The sequence below is a fragment of the Bubalus kerabau genome, chromosome 3, assembly GCF_029407905.1.
Source record: "Bubalus kerabau isolate K-KA32 ecotype Philippines breed swamp buffalo chromosome 3, PCC_UOA_SB_1v2, whole genome shotgun sequence".
NCBI classification, from domain to species: domain Eukaryota; kingdom Metazoa; phylum Chordata; class Mammalia; order Artiodactyla; family Bovidae; genus Bubalus; species Bubalus kerabau.
Window position 1 is genome coordinate 186,838,600 of NC_073626.1, and position 25,480 is coordinate 186,864,079.

Genomic DNA, 25,480 nt, shown 5'->3' on the forward strand with positions numbered 1-25,480 from the left:
ATGGACTATACAGTCCATGGAATTCTCCAGGCCAGAATACTGGAGCGGGTAGCCTTTCCCTTCTCCAGGGGATCTTCCCGACCCAGGGATCGAACCCAGGTCTCCCGCATTGCGGGCGGATTCTGTACCAGCTGAGCCACCAGGGGAGCCCATGGTGCTTGTCATTTTATGTCTACTTTCTGGCACACGTGTTAGATCCCGAACTCCAGGTGGACAAGGTCTGCCTGTGCCCCACCATCTCCCTGGCACCCAGCACGTTTGAGAGCTCAGGGAAGGGCGGGGAACTTGACTCTGAGCGAGGGAATCAAGCGTGGGCTGATGTACTCAAGAGCCGGGTGCAGACTCCCCCTGCGCCAGGGGCTCAATCTCCCCGCAGCCCCTGGGGGAAAACTGAATGAGGCCGCACAGAGGAGCCACTCGGGTGCTGAGAGCTGGAGCCGGGATGTGACCCCAGGGCGCTGGGCTTCAGGGCCCTCAGTCCCGACACTGCTGTACTTTGCAGAGGAGAGTATGGGTGGGAGTCCTCCCGAGGCCCGAGCGGGGAGGGCATTCCAGAGGCCCGGGCCAGCAGGACAAAGGAAGGGCTCTCAGCGTGTCTGGAAACGCTGTGTTCTTGCAGCCTGTGAGAGGGGCACTGAGCTGGAGGCGGGTCATGGTTAGGACAGGAGCCCCGCACAGGCTGAGGCATTGGAACTGATGCTTAGGCCTCGGCCTCTGAACTGTGGGGCGAATGAAGAGCTGAGCAGGTCCTGCAGAGGGAGGCACTGGGGGCAGGGCGGGGGGTCAGCCCCGGACAGCCCGCGGTTCACACCCACACACTCCCATGCACACATTCCCATATGCTCACACACATTAACACATAGAGCAGCAACTCAGCCAGCCCCAAGGACCTCTGCCGCCCCCATTGTTCTCTGTGTCCAGGGCGGATTTTAAACAAAGAAGGAACTAGGATGGGCAGCTTCCCAAATAACAAGAGTTTGATTGAATCTGAATAGAAGCCCTGTGCTCAAAAACACAGCTGGTTTTGTCCCCACCCGATCACCTCCTAAAGGAAAAACTTGAAGCCAGAATGCTCTGAACGAGAATCGTCTCCATCAGCTTGGGAGTTTTCCCTCTGGTAACATCCCATCCCAGCGTGTCCGGACAGGAGGCGAGAGAGCACCCCAGTCGCCCTTTGCCTCGCCCTTGGTTAAGAGCTCTCCGAGAAGGGGTCTGCCCATGGTGGCAGAGGCTTATTCCAGACATGGGCTGCGCTCCCATGGTGAGAGGTGGGACACGTTGGCGGGGGGGGGGGGGGGGGGCAGCAAGCCGTGCCCTTTGACCCCGTCCACCCTGCTGGCCCCCTCAGCGCCTCCAGGTAGACAGTGAGCCCCTGATACCAGGCCTCAGAGTCCTGTATTTCTCCCGTTTCTCTCTACCTTTCCAGAGAGCAAGAAGGGAACTCCTGATGGTTCATAGAAATAGGAAGTCAGAAACAACACACGCCCGCCTGCAGAGCAGAGCAGAGGGTCCTGAACCCGAGAGCCGGTTGCTGCTGCGCAGCCTCCCTGGGGGCCTGGGCCCAAGGCCAGCGGGGCCACGGAGTAACGTGAATGAAAACGTGGACAGACATTCACAAAAATAGGCTCAGGCGCCTGCGTGTTGAGCGGGGCCCTCGTCTTCCCGTGTCCTCTTTCCCTCTTACTGCCCACATTCTCTCCAGCCATCCAGTGAGCCTCTGGTCTGCAGGACTTTACCACTTACCACCCAGTCCTGGGTTCTATCCCTGGGTCAGGAAGATCCCCTGGAGAAGGGAAAAGGCTGCCCACTCCAGTGTTCTTGCCTGGAGAATTCCATGGACTACACAGTCCATGGGGTCACAGGGTCGGACATGACTGAGTGCCCTTCACTTTCACCCGTTCCCCACCCATCAAAGATGAGAGGCGGACCAAGCCAGAAGGACTGCACAGATGCAGGCCTCTGTGCTCAGCTGGGGACGGGGCCACAGACTCTTCCCCACCAAGAGACGCAGCTCAGCTGCTGCAGATATGCAGGCTCTGGAGTCTGGGCATCCCCTTTGAATCCAACACCCACTACGAGGCAAGTCTCACCTTTCTGAGCTCCAGGGGACTCGGGTAACACCCTGAGTAATAATAGTATTGTCATCAAGGCTGTAAGTGATACATGCAGTAGTGCTCACAGATGCTGGTGTGTGGGAGCCTGGGGAGTCTTATTGAGCATTTATTTTATGCTAAGATCTGTCTTAAGCTGTTTAAGAGGGAGCTGGCTTGAAATTCCCTGGAGGTCCCATGGTTAGGACTGTATGCTTTCACTGCCGAGGACTCAGGTTTGAGCCCCAGTCAGAAATGAAGAGCCCACAGGCTGCACAGTGAGGCCAAAAAAAAAAAAAAAAAAAAAAGGCAAGGCAGGGCTCATATGATTAGAACACCACACATATAGGTGACCTTAACCGACGCCCCAGTTGAGAAAAATCGGCCTCCCATCAGAGTGGGGGCCCCCAGGTTCTGTTCCTCTCTGTTCCTGCACTTGCCTTCCCCCGCCACCCTGTCTTTCTTGACAACCCCTCCCAAGCGCTGGCCTGGGTTTCTGGTGGGGCACCTTCAAGTCTGCAGCTGACTGTGGTCATGAATGAATTATTCACCCTTTGCCCGGAGCTGCTGTTTCACATCTAATTCATTCCAGCTCAGCTGTCTGGTTTCAGGCAGCCCTGCTCGTTTAACACCCAATTAATCTTTACACAGAGAAGACCCTCTCCTAATTGCAGGAAAGCTGTCATTATCTGAGTTGGGGGAAATGTGAAACAGGAATTACTCTAATGCAATTGAATGTACTAATTGTCTTCTGGATTCCCTGGAGACCGAGTAATGCGATGTAGCGATAAATGAGTCGCCGAGAGCACAGCACCCTTCAGCCGGCCTCCCAGGCCCTCTGCTCCCACCCAGCCTCCCCCGGCCCTCTGCTCCCACCCAGCCACAGCTCATCCTTTTTCCCCTCCCCCAGGAAAAGCTGCCTATGGCATTAACCACCTCACAGCTTCATTTCCGTCCTGAGTGATGTTGCAGACAGCAGGGGGTTACTGCTTAGGGGATATGCAGCCATCCCCAAGGTACCCCTCGCCTGGTCCTGCTCCTCCCTCCAGCTCAGGGTGGGCAGCCTACTTTCAAATAGGTGTCTGGACCACGAACCCCTTGAGGGCAGGAATTGTGTGTGAGCAGCCTCTGTGCCTCGTGTATCTGGGATGAAGCCAACAGAGAGCGCACGCTCTGTAAGTGACGTGTCTAACGTAAACAGTCACACGGTATCAGTCAGGACAGGCGAGGTTACGCTGCAGTGACAAACAGCCCCGCCTCCTTAGAGGCGTGGCCCAGCGGAGGGCTTCACCGTGCTTCCGGTCCCAGCGGACGGCTTCACCGTGCTTCCGGTCCCAGCGGGGGGCTTCACCGTGCTTCCGGTCCCAGCGGGGGGCTTCACCGTGCTTCCGGTCCCAGCGGGGGGCTTCACCGTGCTTCCGGTCCCAGCGGAGGGCTTCACGGTGCTTCCGGTCCCAGCGGGGGGCTTCACCGTGCTTCCGGTCCCAGCGGGGGGCTTCACCGTGCTTCCGGTCCCAGCGGGGGGCTTCACCGTGCTTCCGGTCCCAGCGGGGGGCTTCACGGTGCTTCCGGTCCCAGCGGGGGGCTTCACCGTGCTTCCGGTCCCAGCGGGGGGCTTCACCGTGCTTCCGGTCCCAGCGGGGGGCTTCACCGTGCTTCCGGTCCCAGCGGGGGGCTTCACCGTGCTTCCGGTCCCAGCGGACGGCTTCACGGTGCTTCCGGTCCCAGCGGAGGGCTTCACCGTGCTTCCGGTCCCAGCGGAGGGCTTCACCGTGCTTCCGGTCCCAGCGGACGGCTTCACGGTGCTTCCGGTCCCAGCGGACGGCTTCACTGTGCTTCCGGTCCCAGCGGGGGGCTTCACTGTGCTTCCCGTCCACTGTGGGTCGGCCGGGGCTCTGATCTTTGTAGTCACTCAGCCATCCAGGCCAGGGGAAGCTCCCTCAGTAGGAGGTCGAGATTGTGGTGAATTACACACTAGCTCTTCATTTTCACCTGGAACTAACACGTGACTTTCACTCATGTTTCATCAGCTAGAGCAAGGCAAATTGATGTTTCTAACATCTGGGAAAGACCAGTGAGTATTCCCACCATGGACTCCAACTGGAAGACCTTTTTGGATTCTGGTCTCTAATTAATTCTCAGTTGAAACATTAGTTTCTTTATCTACAAAATAGGGACTTTCCTCTCTTCCCTTACCCTGCCTCATAGCTTGCGGGATAGAAGAACCCCTTGATGGGAAGCCAGAGTGTGACAGGTCCTGAGGATGCTGGGATGAGAGTGCCAGGGGTTGATGGTACCCAGGAGCTCCAGCCACGGGACCCCCCAACAGACAGAAGCAGGGATGGTCCCCAGAAGGTTACCCACCAGAGGACCAGAGATGAGGCCAGTATAGAGCTGGGTCCAGTCCAGCAGGGAGCAGGCTGCAGGCAGACAAAACTCTGAGCTGTGGTGATGGTGACTGGCTCCAGCCCAGGGCCCAGAGAATCAGACATGACCTGATAAAAATGCCCTGGAGACGTAGAGCGCGTGTGCTCAGTTGCTGAGTTCTGTTCGATTCCTTGCGACGCCGTGGGCTCTAGCCCACCAGGCTCCTCTGTCCATGGGATTTCCCAGGCAGGAATACTAGAGTGGGCTGCCATTTCCTTCTCCAGGAGGTCTTCCTGATTCAGGGATTGAACCTGAGTCTCCTGCAACTCCTGCATTGGCCGGCAGGTTCTTTACCACTGAGCCACCTGGGAAGCCCTGACGGCATAGTGAGTGAGTGAGTGAGTGAAAGTCACTCAGTCGTGTCTGACTGTTTGCAACCCCCCTGAACTGTACAGTCCATGGAATTCTCCAGGCCAGGATACTAGAGTGCGTAGCCTTTCCCTTCTCCAGGGTATCTTCCCAACGCAGGGATCGAACCCAGGTCTCCCACATTGCAGGCGGATTCTTCACCACTGGGCCACCAGGGAAGTCCCTGCTCTTGGCTTTGGTGTCCGTCACCACAGATGGGACGGATGTCTGTGCCAATGCTTGATGGTGTCAGTTTTGTTAACTCGGATCCTCACAGCCTCCTCATGGGCCGGCATCTGACTCACCATATTCTATAGAGAGTGGACAAGGACTTTGAGACTCGGAGAGTTGAAGGGTTTCCCCAGAGTCAGAGCTGGGAGGTGGCAGAGCTGAGGCTGCCCCCCAGCGCCTGGCCCTGGCCCTTGGTCCAGGTCCCTCTCCTGCTCTCTGTCCGAGCTCCTGGGAAACAGATTATCTGCCAAAGCTTCTCTCTGCAGGGCGATGGAGGGGCAGCCTCCAGGAATTATTTTCCCGGCCATGGTGAGCCCTGGTGCCCCACCAGCCTCACGAGCACGCCCCCACCAAGGGACCTTTCTCAGTTTCCCTCCCTCCTGGGCCTCCCCCTCACTGAGAATGTTGTATAAACAAGTCCCTTGCATGAGTCTGGTTGATAATAACTGAAGAATCCAGACCCTCTGCAGTGAAGGAGCAGCACTCTGGGGGTTTGGGGATCCCAGCAGGGGAAGGAAGCACCTCAGTTCAGTTCAGTCCCTCAGTCGTGTCCAACTCTTTTCAACCCCATGGACTGTAGCCTACCAGGCTCCTCCCTCCATTGATTCTCCAGGCAAGAGTACTGGAGTGGGTTGCCATTTCCTTCCCCAGGGGATCTTCCCGACCCAGGGATCAAACCCAGGTCTCCCGCATTCCAGGCAGACGCTTTAACCTCTGAGCCACCAGGGAAGCCCCAATATATGTAAAGCACTTAGCAAAAATGGCTGGCAAGTCGCAGGCGTTCAGTAACTGCTATCTTTGTCCCTGTTACTGCTACGGTTGTACTTTCTCCTGTTATCACCCAGCTGCTATAACTGAGCTGTGGCTTCAGCTACTCACTTCCTAGCCATCAGAGCAAAAGCAGAAAGCATTGATCCTATTTCTCACTTCCATAAGGGGACTTGGAGATACCAGCTCTGCTGGTAGTAAGACCTTCCTTTTCAACCTGTCTCACTCTGAGAGTTTCACACTCTCCTGTGAGGAGCTAAGTGCTCAGGTTCAGGTTTAATTAGCCATCAGAGCCTCAAACAGCTCTGTCTTCTGCTCACTGGAAAGGTTTACAGACCCAGTACCATGAAGACCACACCATGGCTGGGAATGACCTCTCCAGGGTGCTGCCTAATTGTCTGGAAGGTGGTAGCAGGGGTGTCTGCAGAAACTCAGGCAGGGAGATAATTTCTTCAGCTTTGAGCACCTGGGTACTTGAAAGAATGTTAATTAGGCGGCAAGTCCCAAGTTGGGCTCTCATTGGTGTAATTTTACATTTAGTAATTTAGCAGTTGCTGGGGGTAGAGGCTTCAGGGGACCGTTGTTGAACATGGCTCACAGCTTAGTCAGTTTAGTTGCTCAGTCGTGTCTGACTCTTTGCGACCCCATGGACCACAGCACACCAGGCCTCCCTGTCCATCACCAACTCCCAGAGCTTGCCCAAACTCATGTCCATTGAGTCAGTGATGCCATCTAACCATCTCATCCTCTGTCGTTCCCTTCTCCTCCCACCTTCAATCTTTCCCAGCATCAGGGTCTTTTCCAATGAGTCAGTTCTTTGCATCAGGTGGCCAAAGTATTGGAGCTTCAGCGTCAGCATCAGTCCTTCCAATGAATATTCAGGACTGATTTCCTTTAGGATGGCCTGGTTGGATCTCCTAGCAGTCCAAGGGACTCTCAAGAGTCTTCTCCAACCTTGGCCCAGCCTTAGATACCCCATAAGAGGGCTGTGGGGTTTTCTTGTTTGTTTGTTTTTTAATATGTATTTATTTATCTATTTGGCTACGCTGGGTCTTAGTTGCAGCACATGAGATCTAGTTCCCTGACCAGGGATCGAACCTAAGCCCCCTGCATTGGGAGCTCAGAGTCTTAGCTGCTGGACCACAAGGGAAGTCCTTTGAGGGCTTGTTGAACCGCACTTAATGAAGCCAGCTGACTGAGTCACAGTTCCTGCCCGGTTCTTCCCATGAAGTGTCTCGTTGATGGTCCCAGCCAACCCGTGTGCACCTAGGCCCTGTGACCCATGGCAAGGCCCGCTCCACTGCCCCAGGGGGACCTTGGACCTGTCTCTTGAATGGCACCACTGAGTGTTTACCCAGCTTGTCCAGGCTGCACAGCCAGTAAAAGGCAGGGTCAGGTCTGGAGCCTTCTTGGGGCTCGTCTCAGGGACCCTGGGGCGTGGCAGGTGCTCTGGGGTGTAGTCAGCCCCACGCTTGCAGGTGGCTTTCCTGGAAGGTCCTGGCCGAGTGTCCCGGGACACCTGGAGCATCTGTGGCTGCCACAGCACCATCTGGCGGTGACTCATGGAGCACGCACCTCACGAGCCCAGCTTGGAGCGGGCTTCCAACAGGCGCCGGCCAGAGAGGCCGGCAGCCTTCCCTTGGGGGCTTGTGCAGAACTGGTACCTCCTCCCGCTGTCTGAGAGATTTCCGTGTCAGCAGCCACATCCTCCCTGTCTGTATTTATTAGACATCAGAGATACAAAGCAGCAGGGTAGTTCCCTGGTGGTCCAGTAGTTAGGACTCCATGCTTTCACCACTGGAGGCCTGGATTTGATCCCTGGTCGAGGAACTAAGATCCCACAAGCTGCAAGGTGTGGCCAAAATAAAAGGGGGGCGGGAGGGGTGGGTGGAGATACAAAGAGGGGGAGGATCTGGTATTTACCGAGCTCCTGCTGGGAAAGGTGTTTCCTGGCATCATCTCCTAGAGTCTTCCCAACAGCCCTGCAAGTCAGCGATTCTCCTGCCCTTTCTGGATGAGGAGATGGACAGGCGTGGCCTGGCCTGGCTCCCGTGGCCCCATTGGACCCCTGCTCATGTCATCAAAGCAGAAGGTCTGCCCTCCTAAGCGTCACCGGGCTTTCCTGGCAACAGCTACCCAACGTGTGCTGTCATTTCCGTGAACTTGTTCCCCTCCCCAGATGAAAATCAGGAGGAAATGTTCTGAAAAAGAACTTCTCTTAAGAAAAGAAAGAAAAATCAAATCCAATTAGTCCATTAGCGATGCCCCCTTTTTCTTTAATGACCAAAAACTATACAAGATCAGGTTCCCGTGGCACTTATTTTAAAAGATGGAAGGGAACTCAGATGGGGTTGTTTTTGAGGATTCCACAGCATCGCAGAGGTCACTGGGAGGCCCCTGCCCTGTGCCGACCCGTGTGGAGAAAGTAATTGGCAGAGAAGAGGAAGAGCAATGACCAGGTTTCTGATATGCCTCCAGTTACCCCACCAGGAACTTGAACTCAGGCCCATAGACATGCATTCATGCTCACTGGGTCGTTCAAAGAGGCGAGCGGCTGCCAGAACTGGGCCCACGCCGGGGTCTGAGGCTCCCACTTTGGCAGGGCTGTTCATGCAGGGATAAGGCAGCGTTAGTCATAAAGACATTACTACCAGCAGCCTTATCAGTGATCTCTGCCCTGACTGTTCCTGACTGGCAATCACTGTACCATCTGTTTCAGAAATGGCATAAAGAGTTATAAAGCTTGAGAGTGGGTAAGAGGAAGCAACCACGGGGAAATCTTACTTTGAACCCAGATCTAGGCACTTTAAGTAAAATTACCCAGTGGAAACATGACCACTACTGTCAGAATACGAGCCTGACATTGGAGTCCAGAGAACCTCAGTTCAGTGGACTCAGACTTGCTAAACTGTAGGCAGCGCTGTGGACCCCAGGTTATAAGCACTAGCAGAATGGGAATAACCACTGTGGACTTTCAGCCAGGTTCCCAGCCACAGGCATTACCATACAGGTCCTCAGTCCAAACTACACAGATTCCCATGTAAGAGCAGCTTTAAAGATGAGGTCTTACTCCATAAAGTTGATAAAAACACATGAAAAAAAAAAAAACGAAAAACACCATATGGGAAAAGCACAAAGAAGCAAACATCAAGATTAGATCCTTAATTTAATAGAATGGCCTAAAGGAGTGCCCCCCTCAAAAAAATAAGCATGATTACAATAATTAAGGACATAAAACATTGAAGGATAAGTGGAAAGAGTAAAATGTTGGGAAAAAAAAAAGTACAGGGAGATTTTTAAATGAAACCAGTGGAACTTTTAGAAATGAAAAAGAATAGTCATTGAAATTAAAACTTTGGTGGGAAAGTTAAACAGATTAGACAAAGCTAGCGAGAAATCTTTCCCAAAGGAAAGATCTTTGGGGTACGTATTAGGTATGTTAAGGTCAGAAGAGCAATGGCTCCTGAATGGCTCACAGTTCAACAATCTGGCAGTCAGAAGTGCTTTACAAAGGAGAGCATCACTCTGATAATGAACATGCCCAGGGGCTCCCTTGGACTTGAGACATACCATTCTAATTTCCCCTACAGGAGCCCCGGAGAAGGAAATGGCAACCCACTCCATTATTCTTGCCTGGAGAATTTCATGGACTGAGGAGCCTGGCGGGCTCCTCTGGGACTGCCATGGGATTGCCAAAAGTCGGACACGGCTGAGTGACCAACACTGGCTTACACTTAAAAAGGGAAACAATGAATTGGAAGATTGGTTTGAAGAAATTACTCACAATGCATTGTGGAGAGATAAAGAGATAGAAGATAGGAAAGAGAAGTTAATGTTCAACAGTTGCCTAATTCCAACTCCAAAAAGGAGAGAATAGGAAAGAGATACAATTTACTGACTGAGATTGACTGACAGACGTGATTCCTAAGGTTCAGGGAACATGAGTCTTGAGCAGAATAAATATGTTACACCTACACAGATCATAGTGAACTCCAGAGATAAAAAGGAATTGTTTAATTACTTTTTAAATGAATTTTTAAAAATAATACTTACAAAGAAACCTCAACTAGACTGATGAGACTTCTCAAAACAATAGAAACCACAAAAGGGAAAAAAAGAATTGTCAATCTAAAATTGTATATCCATCCAGCTAAACTATCATTTGAGGTGGAAGCCAAAAGATATTTTCAAAGACTGAGCAAGTTTACCTTAAAGAGACCCTTGCTGCAGTAACTACTCAAGGAACTCTACTTCAAAAAACAGTGAATATTACTGTGATAATATAGACAGAACATCTAGCACTGTTCCTGGAATCCAGGACCATGCTCATAACCACTAGCTGCCTTTATCATACTTGAATAAAAGCCTCCAGACCCTGCTCTGCAGCTCTGACCACTGGCCCTCTGGACCTGGTTGCTTGATCTTGCACTTGATTAAATCAGTGCTTGAACACCCCACCTTGATCTTGCCTAAAGGATTCTGTTTTGGCCTATTTTCCAGTTCTCTAGAAGGATCCTGCCTTCATTCAGAGTCCCAAAACCACATCCCTGAAAACAGCCACTTGCCAACATCCTGGCTGGGCTGCTTCAGTGCCCAGGTGTTCCTCCCACTCCTCTTCTCACTGGGTGAGAATTCAAAGAAACATTCCCCTAGTACTGGTACCACCAGGGGTTTTTAACCCATTGCTTACTGCACACGAGCTCTCAGTACTTTGCAGTGTTTCAGATATATTGCATATATCTGTCGTAGACTGATTGCAAAAAAAAAAAATGGCCCTACTTCTCCACCCCTCCCTATTTTCACATCTTTTCCAATATGACCTTGAAGCTCTTCCCATCAAGAAGTGCAGTCAGTTTCTCCACCCTTTGAATCTGGACTGGCCTTGTGACTTGCATTCGCTAAAAAAAAAAAGTAAAAGAAATGACATCATATCCATTTCAAACTTAAGCTTCGGAAGGCCTCGCACATGGGTTTCACCCTCGCCTTAAGAACAAGTCAAGGCTAGCCCCCTGGAGGATGGAAGACACGTGAGGCAAAGCCACGTAATCTCAGCCAGCCCCCAGGCTACCCACCAGCTGGTCGTAGACACATGAGTGAACCCAGTGGGATCAAGCAGGCCAGGATAATCTCAGCAGAACTGCATAGCCCATTGGTAGGCTCATGAGAAATAACAAATGGTTACTTCAGGTCACTGAGTCTGGGGCTTATTTGTTATACAGCAGCAGCTAACCAATAGAAAGACATTTTATTTGTGTATATGCATATAATGAAACTGCTGGTGTTATACTGGCTCACAGCTGTGTTTCTATTCATGTCATCTTGTTCAGTTTAACCTTTCTGGTGGGGAATTGAGTGCCCATGCTAGGATGGATGGCCCCCCACTCCAGTACTCTTGCCTGGAAAATCCTATGGACGGAGGAGCCTGGTAGGCTGCAGTCCATGGGGTCACGAAGAGTCGGACACCACTGAGCAACTTCACTTTCACTTTTAACTTTCATGCACTGGAGAAGGAAATGGCAACCCACTCCAGTGTTCTTGCCTGGAGAATCCCAGGGATGGGGGAGCCTGGTGGGCTGCCGTCTATGGGGTCGCTCAGAGTTGGACACGACTGAAGCGACTTAGCAGCAGCACCAGCAGCAGCTAGGGTGTGGACCGACAGCCGTAACTGCCCATCAGAAACTGCACAGTGTGACATGTCTCATGCAGACCCCTCTTTCTTTGCGTGATCTTTCCACCCACTTGGTTTGACAGGTGTTCCCAAGAGTAGCAAAGCAAAAGGTCGTGTGCCTTTGGCGTGGTGCCCACATCAGGATGTCAGTCTTCCAGCAAACTCCAGCCTGCTGGTGTGTGTCTTGAGTCAACCGAGTAAGAACTGTTTATCTTGGCAAGTTGTGCTGTTCTGTTTTTAATATTCGATTTTAGAAGATGTCGCAGTTATCAAAAGACATGTTTTGGTTCAAGATTAGGGAAGTAGAGTAGGAGAGAAAATGTAGGGATCACTGAATTCCACTCTGCCCCTTATTGTGTGACTTTGGGCAAATTACTTAGTGTCTCTGAGGCAAGTTTTCCCCATCATAAAATGGGAGTAGTCCTGCTTACCTCCTAGGGTTGTTACAAGAAGAAAATGAAACAGTATATGTATAAAGCACTTAGCCTAGGTAAGCTGTGATGATGATAAAGAAAAGAAGGGAGGTTAAGAAATAGTATACCAGAACTTTATTTAAAAACAAACAACAAAGGAATGACCTCTGCAGCAAGATCTCTCTCTCCAGCTTCTCTCCCAGCTCCTCTGAAGTTAGACCAGTATTACTGCCTGTGATACTTGAAGGATAAAACCAAGGCAAAAGAGTTCCTCAGTAAGCTCAGACACACTTAAACATCCTGACCTTGAATTCTTGAACTCTCACTTAGCTGAAAACTGCGTCTGGGGTGTCACTAGGTACAGTTGAAATGCAAAGCAAACTGTCGTTCAGTCAGCTGGCTCTTTCATCTCCAGCAGACATCGCCTTTGATGTGATTTCTTTCCCTTCTACGGAATCGCACCTCCCAGGTGCTTTGTCTGCAGCCAGACCCCGCTTTAGCCTCCCCTGGAGAGGCGGGTGGACAACCACGAGAGGTCAGGCATGCAGATTAATTTTTCGGGCTCCCAGATGCTAGTAACAGCCTTACCACTTTGCCGAATGGAAGAGACGGGAATCAAAAGGGAGAGATGAAGGCTTACTCCTTCCATGAAAAAATCATCCCAAATCCCTATAATCCATCAACGGGCTCCCTTAAACGGTTCTTTCTAGTGTGAACGTCATTCCACTGAAGGGTTGGGAGGAGGGGGACAGTCAAAGCTTGCCTTCATCTCCCTTCCCTCTGGCTCCTGGACCTCTCCCTCTCCCCTCCGCCGCGTCTGTGGGTTTATCTTGCGTGTACGTGTGTCTTTGGCATGGATTTCATTTGTGTTAGATGCGGTTCACAGCATTTTCTTCAAGGTCTGTTTTCTGGACCCGCCATCAGGAGATAACTTCCTCCTTCGTTTCCCACCTTATCGCTCAGTGCACACACGACCCCCTGCCAGGAGGAAGAACATCCTTCTTTTTCGCTTCTCAAACTGTGGTCTTTGCAGCGCGGGAGAATCTCATTACTGACAGTGTGATAGGCCTGTGGGAGCGTGTGATGTGGCCTTTCCTGCCGTGTGATGAGATTTCTGTGTAGCTCCTAGAGGAGGCTGGTGGGAGAGACCTGGCAGGCACCGCCAGGGCCTGCCTCATGTTCCGAAAGCACGTGGTCTGGAGAGGACAGAATGACAGAGGCAAAGCTGGGAGTGGCCATTCCCAGTGACACAGGGCCCCCCTCATCGTACAAAAAGGATGCTCTGTGGGACTCTGAAAGAGCTAGCCCTACTTGGTACATTTTAAGAATGTTTAGTTTGATAGAAACTCAATGTATCAACAGCCTCAGATATGCAGATGCTACTACTCTAATGCCAGAAAGTGAAGGGGAACTGAAGAGCGCCTTCATGAGGGCGAAAGAGGGGAGTGGAAAAGCTGGCCCAAAATCCAGCATTCAGAAAACTAAGATCGTGGCATCTGGTCTCATCACTTCATGGCGAATAGAAGGGGGAGAAGTGGAAGCAATGACAGGTTTTATTCTCTTGGGCCTCAAAATCACTGCGGATGGTGACTGCAGCCATGAGATTGAAAGACGCTTGCTCCTTGGAAGGAAGGCTGTGAGAAACCTAGACGGCATATTAAAAAGCAGAGACATCACTTTGCCGACAAAGGTCCATATAGTCAAAGCTAGGGTTTTTACACTAGTCATGTAGAGATGTGAGAGTTGGACCTTAAAGAAGGCTGAGTGCCAAAGAGCTGATCTTTCAAATTTTGGTGCTGGAGAAGACTTGTGGGAGTCCCTTGGACAGCCAGGAGACCAAACCAGTCAATCCTAGAGGAAATCAACCCTGAATATTCATTGGAAGGACTGATGCTTACGCCAAAGCTCCAATACTTTGGCCACCTGATGCAAAGAACTGACTCATTGGAAAAGACCCTGATGCTGGGAAAGACTGAAGGCAGGACGAGAAGGGGACGACAGAGGATGAGATGGTTGGATGGCATCACCGACTTGATGGACATGAGTTTGAGCAAACTCCGGAAGATAATGAAGGACAGGGAGGTCTGGCGTGCTGCAGTCCAGGGGGTCGCAAAGGGTCAGACACGACTTGGTGACCGAACCACAGCATAGAGGATTTTAAAGACCAGGGCTCCAGAGTGAAAGAATTCTTGCTGTTGTGAAGAACTAGCCGTTCTCAGCTCTTGGGGCTTTTTTTGTGATTTGTTTTGTATTTTTTTGAAAAGCTAAGACAATCTCCAGACTGCCAGGAGCACCCCAGTGGTAAAAGTGTCATATCAGGAATCTGGCGTGATAAGAGCAGTTGACAAGATAGAAACTGATTTATCTAAATCCTAAGTGATAAAAAGCAAGATGGTTGCACAACAGTATGGCTATACTTAATGCCACTGAACTGTACTCTTAAAAATGGTTAAGGAACTTCCCTGGAGGACCAGTGGGTGAGACGGAGCCCTCCAGTGCAGGGGGTTGGGACCCCTACTCGGGAAACTAAGATCCCACAAGCCTCACAGCTAAAAAATAAAAATAATAAAACAGAAGCAACATTGTAGCAAATTCAATAAAGACTTTTTTAAAAGGTCCATATCAAAAGAATTTTTTAAATGGTTAAGATGAAAACTCATGTTATGAGTATTTTACCATAATTTGTTTTTTTTTTTTAATTTGGGGACTTCCCTGGTGGTCCAGCGGTTAGGACTGTCTGCTTTCCCTGCCAGGGGTGCGGTTTCAATCCTTGGTTGGGTAACTGAGATCCCACAAGCTGAGTGGTGGGGCCAAAAAAAAAATGTTTTTAAGTAAATGAGGATGTGTTTAACTGTAGTTGACAGCTCTACAGCTGCTTCCCTCCGGAGGCTTCATCCTCCGACCACGTGCCCGGCATCACTACTCCCCACCACTGACTCCTCAAATAGTACCTGCAATTAGCAGCTGGCTAGAAACAGGCACAGAGAAGGCAATGACACCCCACTCCAGGACTCTTGCCTGGAAAATCCCATGGACGGAGGAGCCTGGTGGGCTGCAGTCCATGGGGTCGCAAAGAGTCAGACACGACTGAGCGACTTCCCTTTCACTTTTCACTTTCATGCATTGGGGAAGGAAATGGCAACCCACTCCAGTGTTCTTGCCTGGAGAATCCCAGGGACGGGGGAGTCTGGTGGGCTGCCGTCTATGGGCTCAGAGAGTTGGACACGACTGAAGCGACTTAGCAGCAGCAGCAGAAGCAGGTGTGGTACTGTAATGGCGAAGCCATCTCCAAAGACAGTGCGTCCTGCCCACCATTTCTGCCTCGCTGCCAACTTGATTGTGTGCATGGGAAAAACAGTGGATCCCACTGACCGGGCATGTGCCAGGAACCACCCTGAGCATATAACAACCTCACTCTAGCCCTGGGAAATCAACATTATTGTATTATCTCCATTTTACATGAGGAAGCTAAGGCTCCAAGTTACTACATAACTGACTTCAATTCACGCAAAACCAGCATTTGAAGATATCTTCTGTGCTCAAGGTCAAGCAACTTCTCCCAGACTGGCGATTCCCAACGTTTCTGTGCCCCTGGGCCCTTTCTGCTGGCAAACATTTCCCAGCCCTGCCCGTGGCACTTGTCACTCTTTCAGCGTCTCCTGGTGGAGAAAGTATGTAATGACAAAAAGCTACCTGAATCCAGAAATTCTGAGTTGCAACAGCCATCCGATAGTCCTAATCATGGCACCTGCCGTGTGCGACAGGCGGCCTTTAATTGGTCAGCGGTGGTTTGCACTTACACAGGCCCTCAAATTCACTCCGGATCTTTGTCCCCAGAGATGGGACACCTTGAGCTACACCACGAAGCTCCTGAAGGGTCTGGAGATCCCAAGCCTTCCGTATCATGTAGGCCAAGCCCAAGGGATTCTGTGAATATGGCTGATGTTAGGTGCTTCTTGGGAGGGTCACCATGAGCCTCTGGCTCACACTGTCAGAAGCCAGGGGAGAGTCGGCTCAGTCAGGTCAGGGTCAGAAGGACCAGCTCCACCAGGGCAGGGTCAGAAGGACCGTTCATGTTCTTGCCTGCTGCAGACCGCAGCTAGCCACAGTAGCAGCCGTTCCCCTGGAGCAGAAGCCTGGAAACCAGCAGTTAAAGAGCTGAGTGGGTGCTTGAGTGCTCAGTTGCTTCAGTCCTGTCCAACTCCTTGCGACTCTGTGGACTGTAGCTCACCAGGCTCCTCTGTCCATGGGATTCTCCAGGCAACAATACTGGAGTGGGTTGCCATGCCCTCCTCTGGGGGATCTTCCCACGCAGGGATGAAACTCATGTCTCCTGTGTTGCAGGGGCATTCTTTACTGACTGAGCCACCAGGAAAGCCCGAAAAGCTGAGAGCAGTGGTTAAATACTCACATTTACTTTCAGCAGACTCAGCACTTGCTCTTCATTATCCAGTCTACAGAGATCCTCGACTGGCACCTCTCAATTAAAAAAAATTTTTTTTGCATGTATTCTCACCACAAAGGGTCCACACTGCCGAGTCCCGTGGCTTGCTTTCATTCATCCCACCAGTACTTACTGAGCACAGCACCGCTGCCAGGTGCTGTTTGCTGAGGGCGCTGGGGATTCCCTGTTGTTGTCCAGTTGCTCAGTCGTGTCCAACTCTTTGCAACCCCAAGGACTGCAGCACACCAGGCCTCCCTGTCCTTCACCAGCCCCGGAGCTTGCTCAAACTCAGGTCCACTGAGTCAGCGATGCCATCCCACCGTCTCATCCTCCGTCGTCCCCTTCTCCTCCCGCCTTCAATCTTTCCCAGCACCAGGGTCTTTTCCATTGAGTCGGCTCTGCATCAGGTGGCCAAAGTATTGGAATTTTAGCTTTAGCATCAGTCCTTCCAATGAATATTCAGGACTGATTTCCTTTAGGATTGGCTGTTTTGATCTCCTTGCTGTCTAAGAGACTCTCGAGAGTCTTCTCCAACACCACAGTTCAAAAGCATCAATTCTTCAGCACTCAGCCTTCTTTATGGTCCAACTCTCACATCCATACATGACTACTGGAAAAACCATAGCTTTGACTATACAGACCTTCCTGGGGAACATGAGAAAGAACAGTCTCAGCCCTCGGGGAGCTCCCATGTAGTGGCAGACAGACTGAAAAAGAGATTTTAAAAGACAACTAGGTCATGAGTCAGATGGTCTCAAGTGCTGTGGAGAAAAGGAAATCAGAGAAGAGAGATGGGGACTCCTGGTCGGGGTGGGAGGTTGGATCCTCCCCCCTTTGGAGGGTGACAGTTGAGCAGAGAGGTGCCAGGGGGGGCATGTGGATGTCAGCGGGAAAGGCATCGGGAGGAGGGGTCAGCAAGGGAAAGGCCTGGCATGTTCTGGAACAGCGAGGCCAGTCTGGCCGGAGCAGAGCGAGTGAGGGGATGCATGGGGGAGGTCTCGGCGGGCTTCAGGAGCTGCTGAAGATGACTTACCCCAGGAGAGATGGACCCCACGAGAGGGTCTTGAGCATGAGAGTGAAATGATCTGACTCTCCCTCCAGTGTAATTTACATACTACACAATCCCCCCGTCTTCAGTATATAAGTCAGTGATTTTCAGCAAACGTACAGTCCAAAGCATTCCACAACTCAGTTGTCGAAAATTTCCATCACCCCCAGAAGGTACCTACCTCGTGCCTATGACTTGACTTTTAAAGGGATCACTTTGGCTCCCGTATTAAGAATAAAAATAAGAGATAGAAGTCAAAGACAGTTTGGAAAAGTAGTGTTTCTCATAGCACACATGAGTGACGAAAAGCACCAAAAGTGGAGAGGAGAAGGCAGGACTGATGAGCACTTCCTGGTGCTTCACTGGCCAAGACTCCTCACTCCCAGTGAGTTCAAGCCCTGCTCGGAGGACTAGATCCCACCTGCCCCAGCGAAAGATCCCACGTGCCGCGACAAAGGTGGAAGATCCCGCGTGCCACGACTCCAGTCCAGTGCAGCCAAATAAATAAATACATAACTAAAAAGTTTAAAAAAAAAAAAAAACAGGACTGATAGAGCATTTCTTCTCCACTGCTGGAGGGATGGAGCTGCCTTAATTCCAAAGTCCTAACAGAGTGAAGGGCCTCCACCTTTGCAGTAAAAGCATTGTATTGGAAACATACACAGGATTGCTTAAAAAATAAGAAATCCACGCTTAAAAGCTGGACATGCCTGTGTCCTCTACTCGAAGGTGGCCAATGCTTGTTGGACCCCTGACTGTTTATAAAGCTATGGGACTATCTTCACACCTTAAGAATTCACAGGAAGAAAAGCTGATGGTAGCAACTGGAATAAATCCCACATATTTCAGAAAACATTTATGGTCCCTGCAGTTAAACTGCAGTAAGGTGGTCTTATGTTCGTTATTATTGTTAAAATATTAAATACCAGTTTCTTTTTTAAAACATTTATTTAGCTGTGCTGGGTCTTAGTTGTGGCATGTGGGGTCTAGTCCCCTGACCAGGGGTTGAACCCAGACACCCTGCATTTGGAGTGTGGAGTCTTAGCCACTGGACCACGAGGGAACTCCATTGTGACATGAAGAATCACATGTGTCCACGGAAGGGACCTTCTTGACTCTAAAAGTGGTACCTGAGTGAGGATTTTCTGTGTTTTACCTGGAAGACTGAAATTTTCTGGCATTATAAAGTTTTGGACCAAACAATGAATTTTGACATTTTTTTCCCCCGGCATCTAATTCAGTGGCCAGTTTTCTTAACTCAGACTTCCCCTCCTGGACTGTATCATTCTGGGAACAGGACATAGAGTTCTCCCTTGGGTGGGTCTAAAATGAGGCAATGGCACCCCACTCCAGTACTCTTGCCTGGAAAATTCCATGGACGGAGGAGCCTGGTAGGCTGCAGTCCATGGGGTCACGAAGAGTCGGTCACGAAGAGTCGGGCACGACTGAGCGACTTCACTTTCACTTTTCACTTTCATGCATTGGAGATGGAAATGGCAACCACTCCAGTGTTCTTGCCTGGAAAATCCCAGGGGCGGTGGAGCCTGATGGGCTGCCGTCTATGGGGTCGCACAGAGTCAGACACGACTGAAGCAACTTAGCAGCAGTAGCAGCAGCAAGTTTTTTTAGCTAACACCTGTGTGTCACCAAGAGTCTGCTTCGTGGCTTATCTCCAGGTTTGCCTTTTGTTCCAGAGACCAAATCATGTTTTAAAATGTAAGGAGAGCACCTACGACTGTGTAACCGTCAGAAGGGGAGGAGGTCTCGTTAAGTCAGTTTTCAACCAGGCTTCAGTAAACATGTTTCCAGCTCGCTGCCCACCCTGGCTGGATTTGACGGTTCTGGATTGTTTTATGAGTTTCAGCTGCTAGTCTCAGTTCAGCAAAAGGCAGCTATCTCTTTGCTGTTCGTCACAGCTGTCTGATGGGAATCACGGCATCCTGGCGGTCACCCTAGGCAACCTGGCGGGGAATGCCGCAATCCCACTGCTGGCCACAAGGGGTCCCAGCCCGCCCGGTGATGGCCCCTGGGGCAGCGGAGCTCCTGAGATAGATTCATCAGGCAGGTGCCCTGAGTGGCCGGCATCCAGAGAGCGCGCAAAGCTCCGTCGTTGGTCTTGGCCCACAGCCGTTGGCACTGTGGGGGCGATGATAACCCCTCCATGATCGCTGCGCTCTGAGTTGCTGCTGCTGGAGGGATGCCCAGGACCTAGCAGCTACCCGTGTGACTTTCGGCACGCCCCCTCCCCTCTGAGACCCCGTGTTTCCTCATCCGACAAGAGCAGGGTTCAGAATAAAATCTACAGCCTCGCTGGAAGCACAAGCACCTGAAGTGGCCCTTACGTGGAAGAGCATCTGAGGCATCTTTTCCATTCAGCACGAACCACCAGCTTCCCGAGGCTTCACATCTTTCTGCCAGATTATCCTCTCCCTGGAAGCCAAGGAGTGACGTCAGGATTCTGTGCCAGGGAATCTGATCTGTCAGAGCCGGAGGAGCACAGGGGTTCTCAGATTCCCGTTAGCCCAAAACCCCTTACTCAAACTCTGACATGCAGCTCAAATGGAAACCAGATGCACTCTGGTTAGAAACCGGAGCCCAGGGAGAGGAAGCCAGCCGCCCCGTGTCTCTCAGCAGGAGACGGGCAGGGCTGGCTGAGTTGTCCCTGTGGGGCCCACTCCCCAAGAATAACACGGAGCAGGTAACTCCCCAAGTGTAGGGGTGCTCAGGACTCTGAGAAGGAGCTACGTGCTGGGAGGTGGGGGAGCAAGGCAGGCAGGGGGTCCGCCAGCTTCCTCTGTGCATTCACCACCCTGGGTTTTTCCCCACCATGACTTCATCCCCATAAAGACCCTCAGTTCAGTTCAGTCACTCAGTCGTGTCCAACTCTTTGCGACCCCATGGACTGCAGCATGCCAGGCCTCCCTGTCCATCGCCAGCTCCCAGAGCTTGCTCAAACTGATATCCATCAAATGGGTGATGCCATCCAACCATCTCATCCTCTGTTGTCCCCTTCTCCTCCTGCCTTCAATCTTTCCCAGCATCAGGGTCTTTTCCAGTGAGTCAGTTCTTCGCATCAGGTGGCCAAAGTATTGGAGTTTCAGCTTCAGCATCAGTCCTTCCAGTGAATATTCAAAACAGATTTCCTTTAGGATGGACTGGTTGGATCTCCCTGCAGTCCAGAGACCCTCAAGGCAGTACCATAGCCACTTGTAGGCTCAGAGAAGTAACTTAGCTTAGAAGTCACCAAGCTGGGATTTGAACCCAGAGCTTTGCAGCTACCAAGTGCATACACTGGCTGTCCCAGGGGATGGCCATGTATTTACTCACCCATTCATTCACACCCTTCTTGAACCCCAAGGATAGACCAGGCATCTGTGACCAAGGCAAGCCAGAGCCCCACCCTCCCTGAACCCAGAGGTTAGAGGAGGAGACAGATGTAAACAAGTGAGACGAGGCCAGAGCAAACAGAGCTGGCTCAGGGGTGGAGAGTGGCTGGGGGTGGGGCACGTGCACCCCGGCGGGCTGAGAGCAGCGCTTCTCAAAGTGCGTGTGAGCTGTGGGTTTCCAGTCTGCAGGGACATCAGAGACACTGCTTCTCTGATCTATACTGAGAGGACGGACACCCCACGGGCCAGCGCTCATCCACGGGCTGCAGTGTGAGGAGCCCTTGCCTGAAATACCCTGAACCGCTAGGTCAGCGCCGATGCATCCACTCCATGCCCTTTCATCCCCCTCTCCTCTGCACTCCCGCCTTACCGCCAGGCCGTACAGGCCCCCAAGGACTGTTGCCAGAGGAGGGCTGTTGTATCTCCTGCCTGGCACATGCAACATGCCAGGGACCATGAGTCCCTTCTAAAAGGAAACTCTCCATCCAAGGCCACGGTCAGTCGTGAGCTTCACGGATGGTGGAAATAGATGTGGGTCCCCACTTGGACTGTGATACCCACTGGCCATGTGATCCTGAAAATGTCTTTGGTTTTCCTTAACTCTGAAACGGGGATGATGTGTGCTTGGTTTATTCATTCATTCCTTTTTGGCTGTGCTGGGTCTTGCTGTGGCCGTCTTCTCTAGTTGTGGGGCACAGGCTCGGTGCGTGGGCTTTGTAGGAATGGATCAGGCACCAGAGGGCTTGACCCAGGGCCTGGACCTCTGAATAGAAGCCGCAGTATGGTGTGCGCTGGCATGGATGTGTGCACGAATGTGCTTGTGCCGCAAGGACAGGGAAGCCTGGCTGCAGCCCGTGGAGTCGTAAACTGTCGGACATGACTGAGCGACTAAACAACAGTGAGTGCATATGTGCATTCTCGCGGGTGTCATATCCATGTCTTCCACCGCTGTTGGACGGTCCCTCACAGGACCCACTGTGGTCAGGGGTGCTGACGACCTTTTCTGGGGTCTCTCTCCAGATTGCCAAGGGATCATTGAGGACGTCGTCCTGCTGGGCGCACCTGTGGACGGAGAAGCCAAGCACTGGGAGCCTTTCCGGAAGGTGGTCTCTGGAAGGATCATCAATGGCTACTGCAGGTCTGTCCAGAGCTCGTGCTCCTGGGGAGCTGACAACCCTAACTGAGCACCTAGTGTCCCAGTGACCTAGTGACCTAGGTGTCACCTGGGGACACAGATGTTTGAGGCCAGGCCCTCGTCCCGGAGGATCCCAGGGAGCAGTGGGGCACCGGCCCTGGAAGGAGCAAGGCCCAGGCCAGGGGTCCTGAAGGGGCAGCGTCCGTGTCCATGGGACGATGCACGAGAGGGACAGGTCCTGAGGAGGACTTCCTGGGTCAGGCCCGAGACCAGATTATAGGATGACTCGAGAGGCCAGGCCGGTCACTGTGATCTGGGGCAAGAGGGACACAGCTGAGTGGGCTGAGACTGAGAGGCAAAGAGCGAGCCCCAAATGGGAGGTCTTTAAGTGCTGACTAACGAGCCCTTGTGTGCTGTGTTTGTTTATTGTTTTTTGGCTGCGCTGGGTCTCTGCTGCGGCCTGCAGTCTTCTCTAGTCACGGTGTGCGAGCTCAGTAGTTGGAGCACGTGGGCTTAATTGCCCCGTGGCATGTGGGATCTTCTCTCTGACCAGGGATCGAACCCATGTCCCCTGCATTGAAAGGTGGATTCTTAACCCGCCAGACCACCAGGGAAGTCCCTCATGTGCATTATTTGGTAGGAAGGGAGTGGGGATTGTCCAGGCTTTCAGAGCAATGTCTCGGGGTAGGGATGACAGCCTTGGGGGGCCCAGCACCCACAGCATACGACAGATCCTCCAGCAGGAGCTGAGGGCTCCAGAGGCTGATGGCTGTGGGGCTGGAAAGGAGGCGTCCTGGCCGGGGATTTGAGAAGGACTTGGGGGCTTCAGCCAAGGTGGTGCCCTAGACACTGGGGAGGAAGGGAAGGTCCTACCCCAAAACCCTAAGGGGTTCGTATTATTGATCCCATTTCACAAGTGAGAAAACTGAGGCACAGAGAAGTTGAGTCGCAAGGCCGGTTAACTTTAGTTTTGATCTAAGCCCAACCATCCCAAGTGGAACCTGCAACTGAATAGAACAGATTCGGAAAGTCTTTATCATTTTGATAACTTAGCCCACGTCCAGAGCTATAGATAAAGATGATCTTTAGCCATGGATAGAGGGCATTAACCAGCACACCAGAGTTCAACCAATTAGTATGGCTTTATCATTCATATTCTTTTCCTTTTCAAACTTTAAACTTTTTACTTTGTACTGGGGTATAGCCGACGAGCAATGCTGTGGCGGTTTCAGGTAAACAGCAAAGGGGCTCAGCCACACATGTACATGTGTCCATTCTCCCCCAAACCCTGTCCCTCGTATTCTAAGCTGAATTCTTAGAATCAGAATATGGTAGAGAGAACAAAGAAACAACGATAGAGAGCCATAATATATAAAGAGCTCAATCAAATCAATTTTAAAAATTGAATAAGAAAATGGCCAGAGACTTCTCTGGCCATCCAGTGGTAAGACTGCATACTCCCAATGCGGGGGACGTGGGTTCACTCCCTGATTGGGAAACTTAAAATCCCCCATGCCTCATAGTGTGGCCTAAAAAATTTAAGAGATAAAAGAGAAAATGGCCAAAAGATGTCTACACATAAGCATGGAATAAATGCAGTCAATAAACTTTTGAAAAGATATCCAACCTCATTATTAATGAAATAGATGCCAAGTAAAGTAAGTAAAACACTGTTTATCATCCATCACATCATCAAACATCTGAAACGTGAATAGCACTCAGTGTTGGTGAAGATGTGGTGAAACGGGCACTGTTATACTCTTGGTGGTAGTTGAATTTAGTGAATCCTTTTTGGGGTAATTGGCAATATCTATCCAAATTAGTAATGTGCCAGTCTTCTGACACCACAGACTCGGGCTCCTGTGATCCTGCGTAAATAGATACTCACATGCACAGAGATGGATGCACGGAGGGGGTCCTTGCAGCTTCGTTTATAAAAATTGAAAGCAGCCCAGTGACCTAAATGACCACAAAGAGGGGAATCATGTTTTTAAAAAAGCAAGGGCAGCAATACATTCTATGGGCCCATTTACAGAAGAAGTTTCTGTGTGTGCATATATGCATCTGTGTGTCTAGAAATGAACAGGGAGGTCCAAAGGGACCATGAGACACGGATAACAGTGAAACCCATGAAGAGTAGATAGGGATTGCAAGGAGGGCTTAAAAGGGTTTTTTTTCCATTGATACATAGTTGATTAACAGTATTGTATTAGTTCCAAGTATATAGCAAAGTGATTAGTTACATATGTGTATTTATGTACTTCTTTTTTAATAAAAGAGACTTTTATGTATTTATAAAAGAGACTTTTAAGTAAGGGCAGTTTAAGTAATAAGAAAAAGAATGGACACAACTTTGACGTCCAACAGTCCTTGGTTAAAATCTTGGCTCCATCCTTTACCTCTCAGATGGCTTTGGACAAGCAAATCTGAAGCTCAGTATTCCTACCTATGCAATGGGAGTAAGAGGCCGTCCTGCACAGGAGTTCTGGGAAGATTAGAGGAGATTATGTGGGGTGGGAATGGCAGTTTTTGGGTGCCCAATAAGCAACATGGGCATATTCACAGCACAGGATGTTTTTTGGTGTGTTTCACAAACAGCAAAGGGAAAGAATTAAAATTGCATGTGTGCAGTATGAAAGCAGCAAAATCTTATTAAAGCCATCTGTTCTGTTGAGAACCTGAGGCTAATAAGCTTGGGTTTCCATTATTTTGTGAGATCCTGAGCCATCTCTCCAGAGAGAAAAAAGGAGGAGAAGGAGGAAGGAGAGAAGAGGGGAGGAATGTACAGACCGAAACAATAACTGTCGTTTCTTGATTAAATTAAGCAGCAGCCAGGAATTCACATGCTTGGCCCCCAAAGGCTCTTTGGTTGCGGTAAACTTACTTAAGATGGAGAGTGAGTGAGGGGGTAAGGGGAGCTTCAGGCCAAAGCTACCAAACTATATACATTTATACATTTATAATGTACATTAATAAAACTCGCAAGCTCTTCGCCTGCTTTCACACACTCCCTGGAAGCCAGCCGGGCTGGGTGGAGCTGCTCCCTGTTGTACTGCAAGGACACTGAAGCGCAGAGAGGGTCCAAGGCCAAGGTCACACAGCAGAGCCAGGATGTGAACCCGGGTGAGCCTGCCTCCTGACCCCTGGGGCATCTGCAGTGAGACGGTTTCATTCTGAGCTCCAGGGGCCTCCCTGAGTGGCCTCTGCTCCAGCGCCGTGTGGGGAGGGGCTGATGTTAGAAGGAGCGGGCGGTGGGAGGGCGGACCCCTGCCCACAAGCGGCTCCAGGCCTGTGAGGACCCAGGGCACAGCCTTCCGCAGGTCTCGTGGTGCCCGTCAAGGGCCAGCTTGATTCGTGCGTCCACCTGGCCTGGAGCACTGAGGCCTGGCTTGCTGGGCACCCCACCCACCAAGGGGTTTCACGACTCCACTCGGGAGGCAGGATGCAGGTCTAGGGCACAGTTCTACCCTCAACGAGCTCTCTGCCCAGGAAAGGAAAAGACCCAGGGACGGACCCACAGAG

The 25,480-nt window shown here is 51.2% G+C and overlaps 1 protein-coding gene across 7 annotated transcripts in view; it reads left to right on the forward strand.

The window, feature by feature from the left end:
• The window catches only part of TMCO4 (transmembrane and coiled-coil domains 4), a 103,692-nt gene that overhangs the window by 64,188 nt on the left and 14,024 nt on the right, over window positions 1–25,480 (forward strand). For all 7 annotated transcript variants that reach the window (XM_055574280.1, XM_055574285.1, XM_055574279.1 and 4 more), the window contains one exon: window positions 21,844–21,961. In XM_055574280.1, coding sequence (XP_055430255.1) covers window positions 21,844–21,961 — 118 coding nt within the window. The remainder of the gene's footprint in view (window positions 1–21,843; window positions 21,962–25,480) is intronic.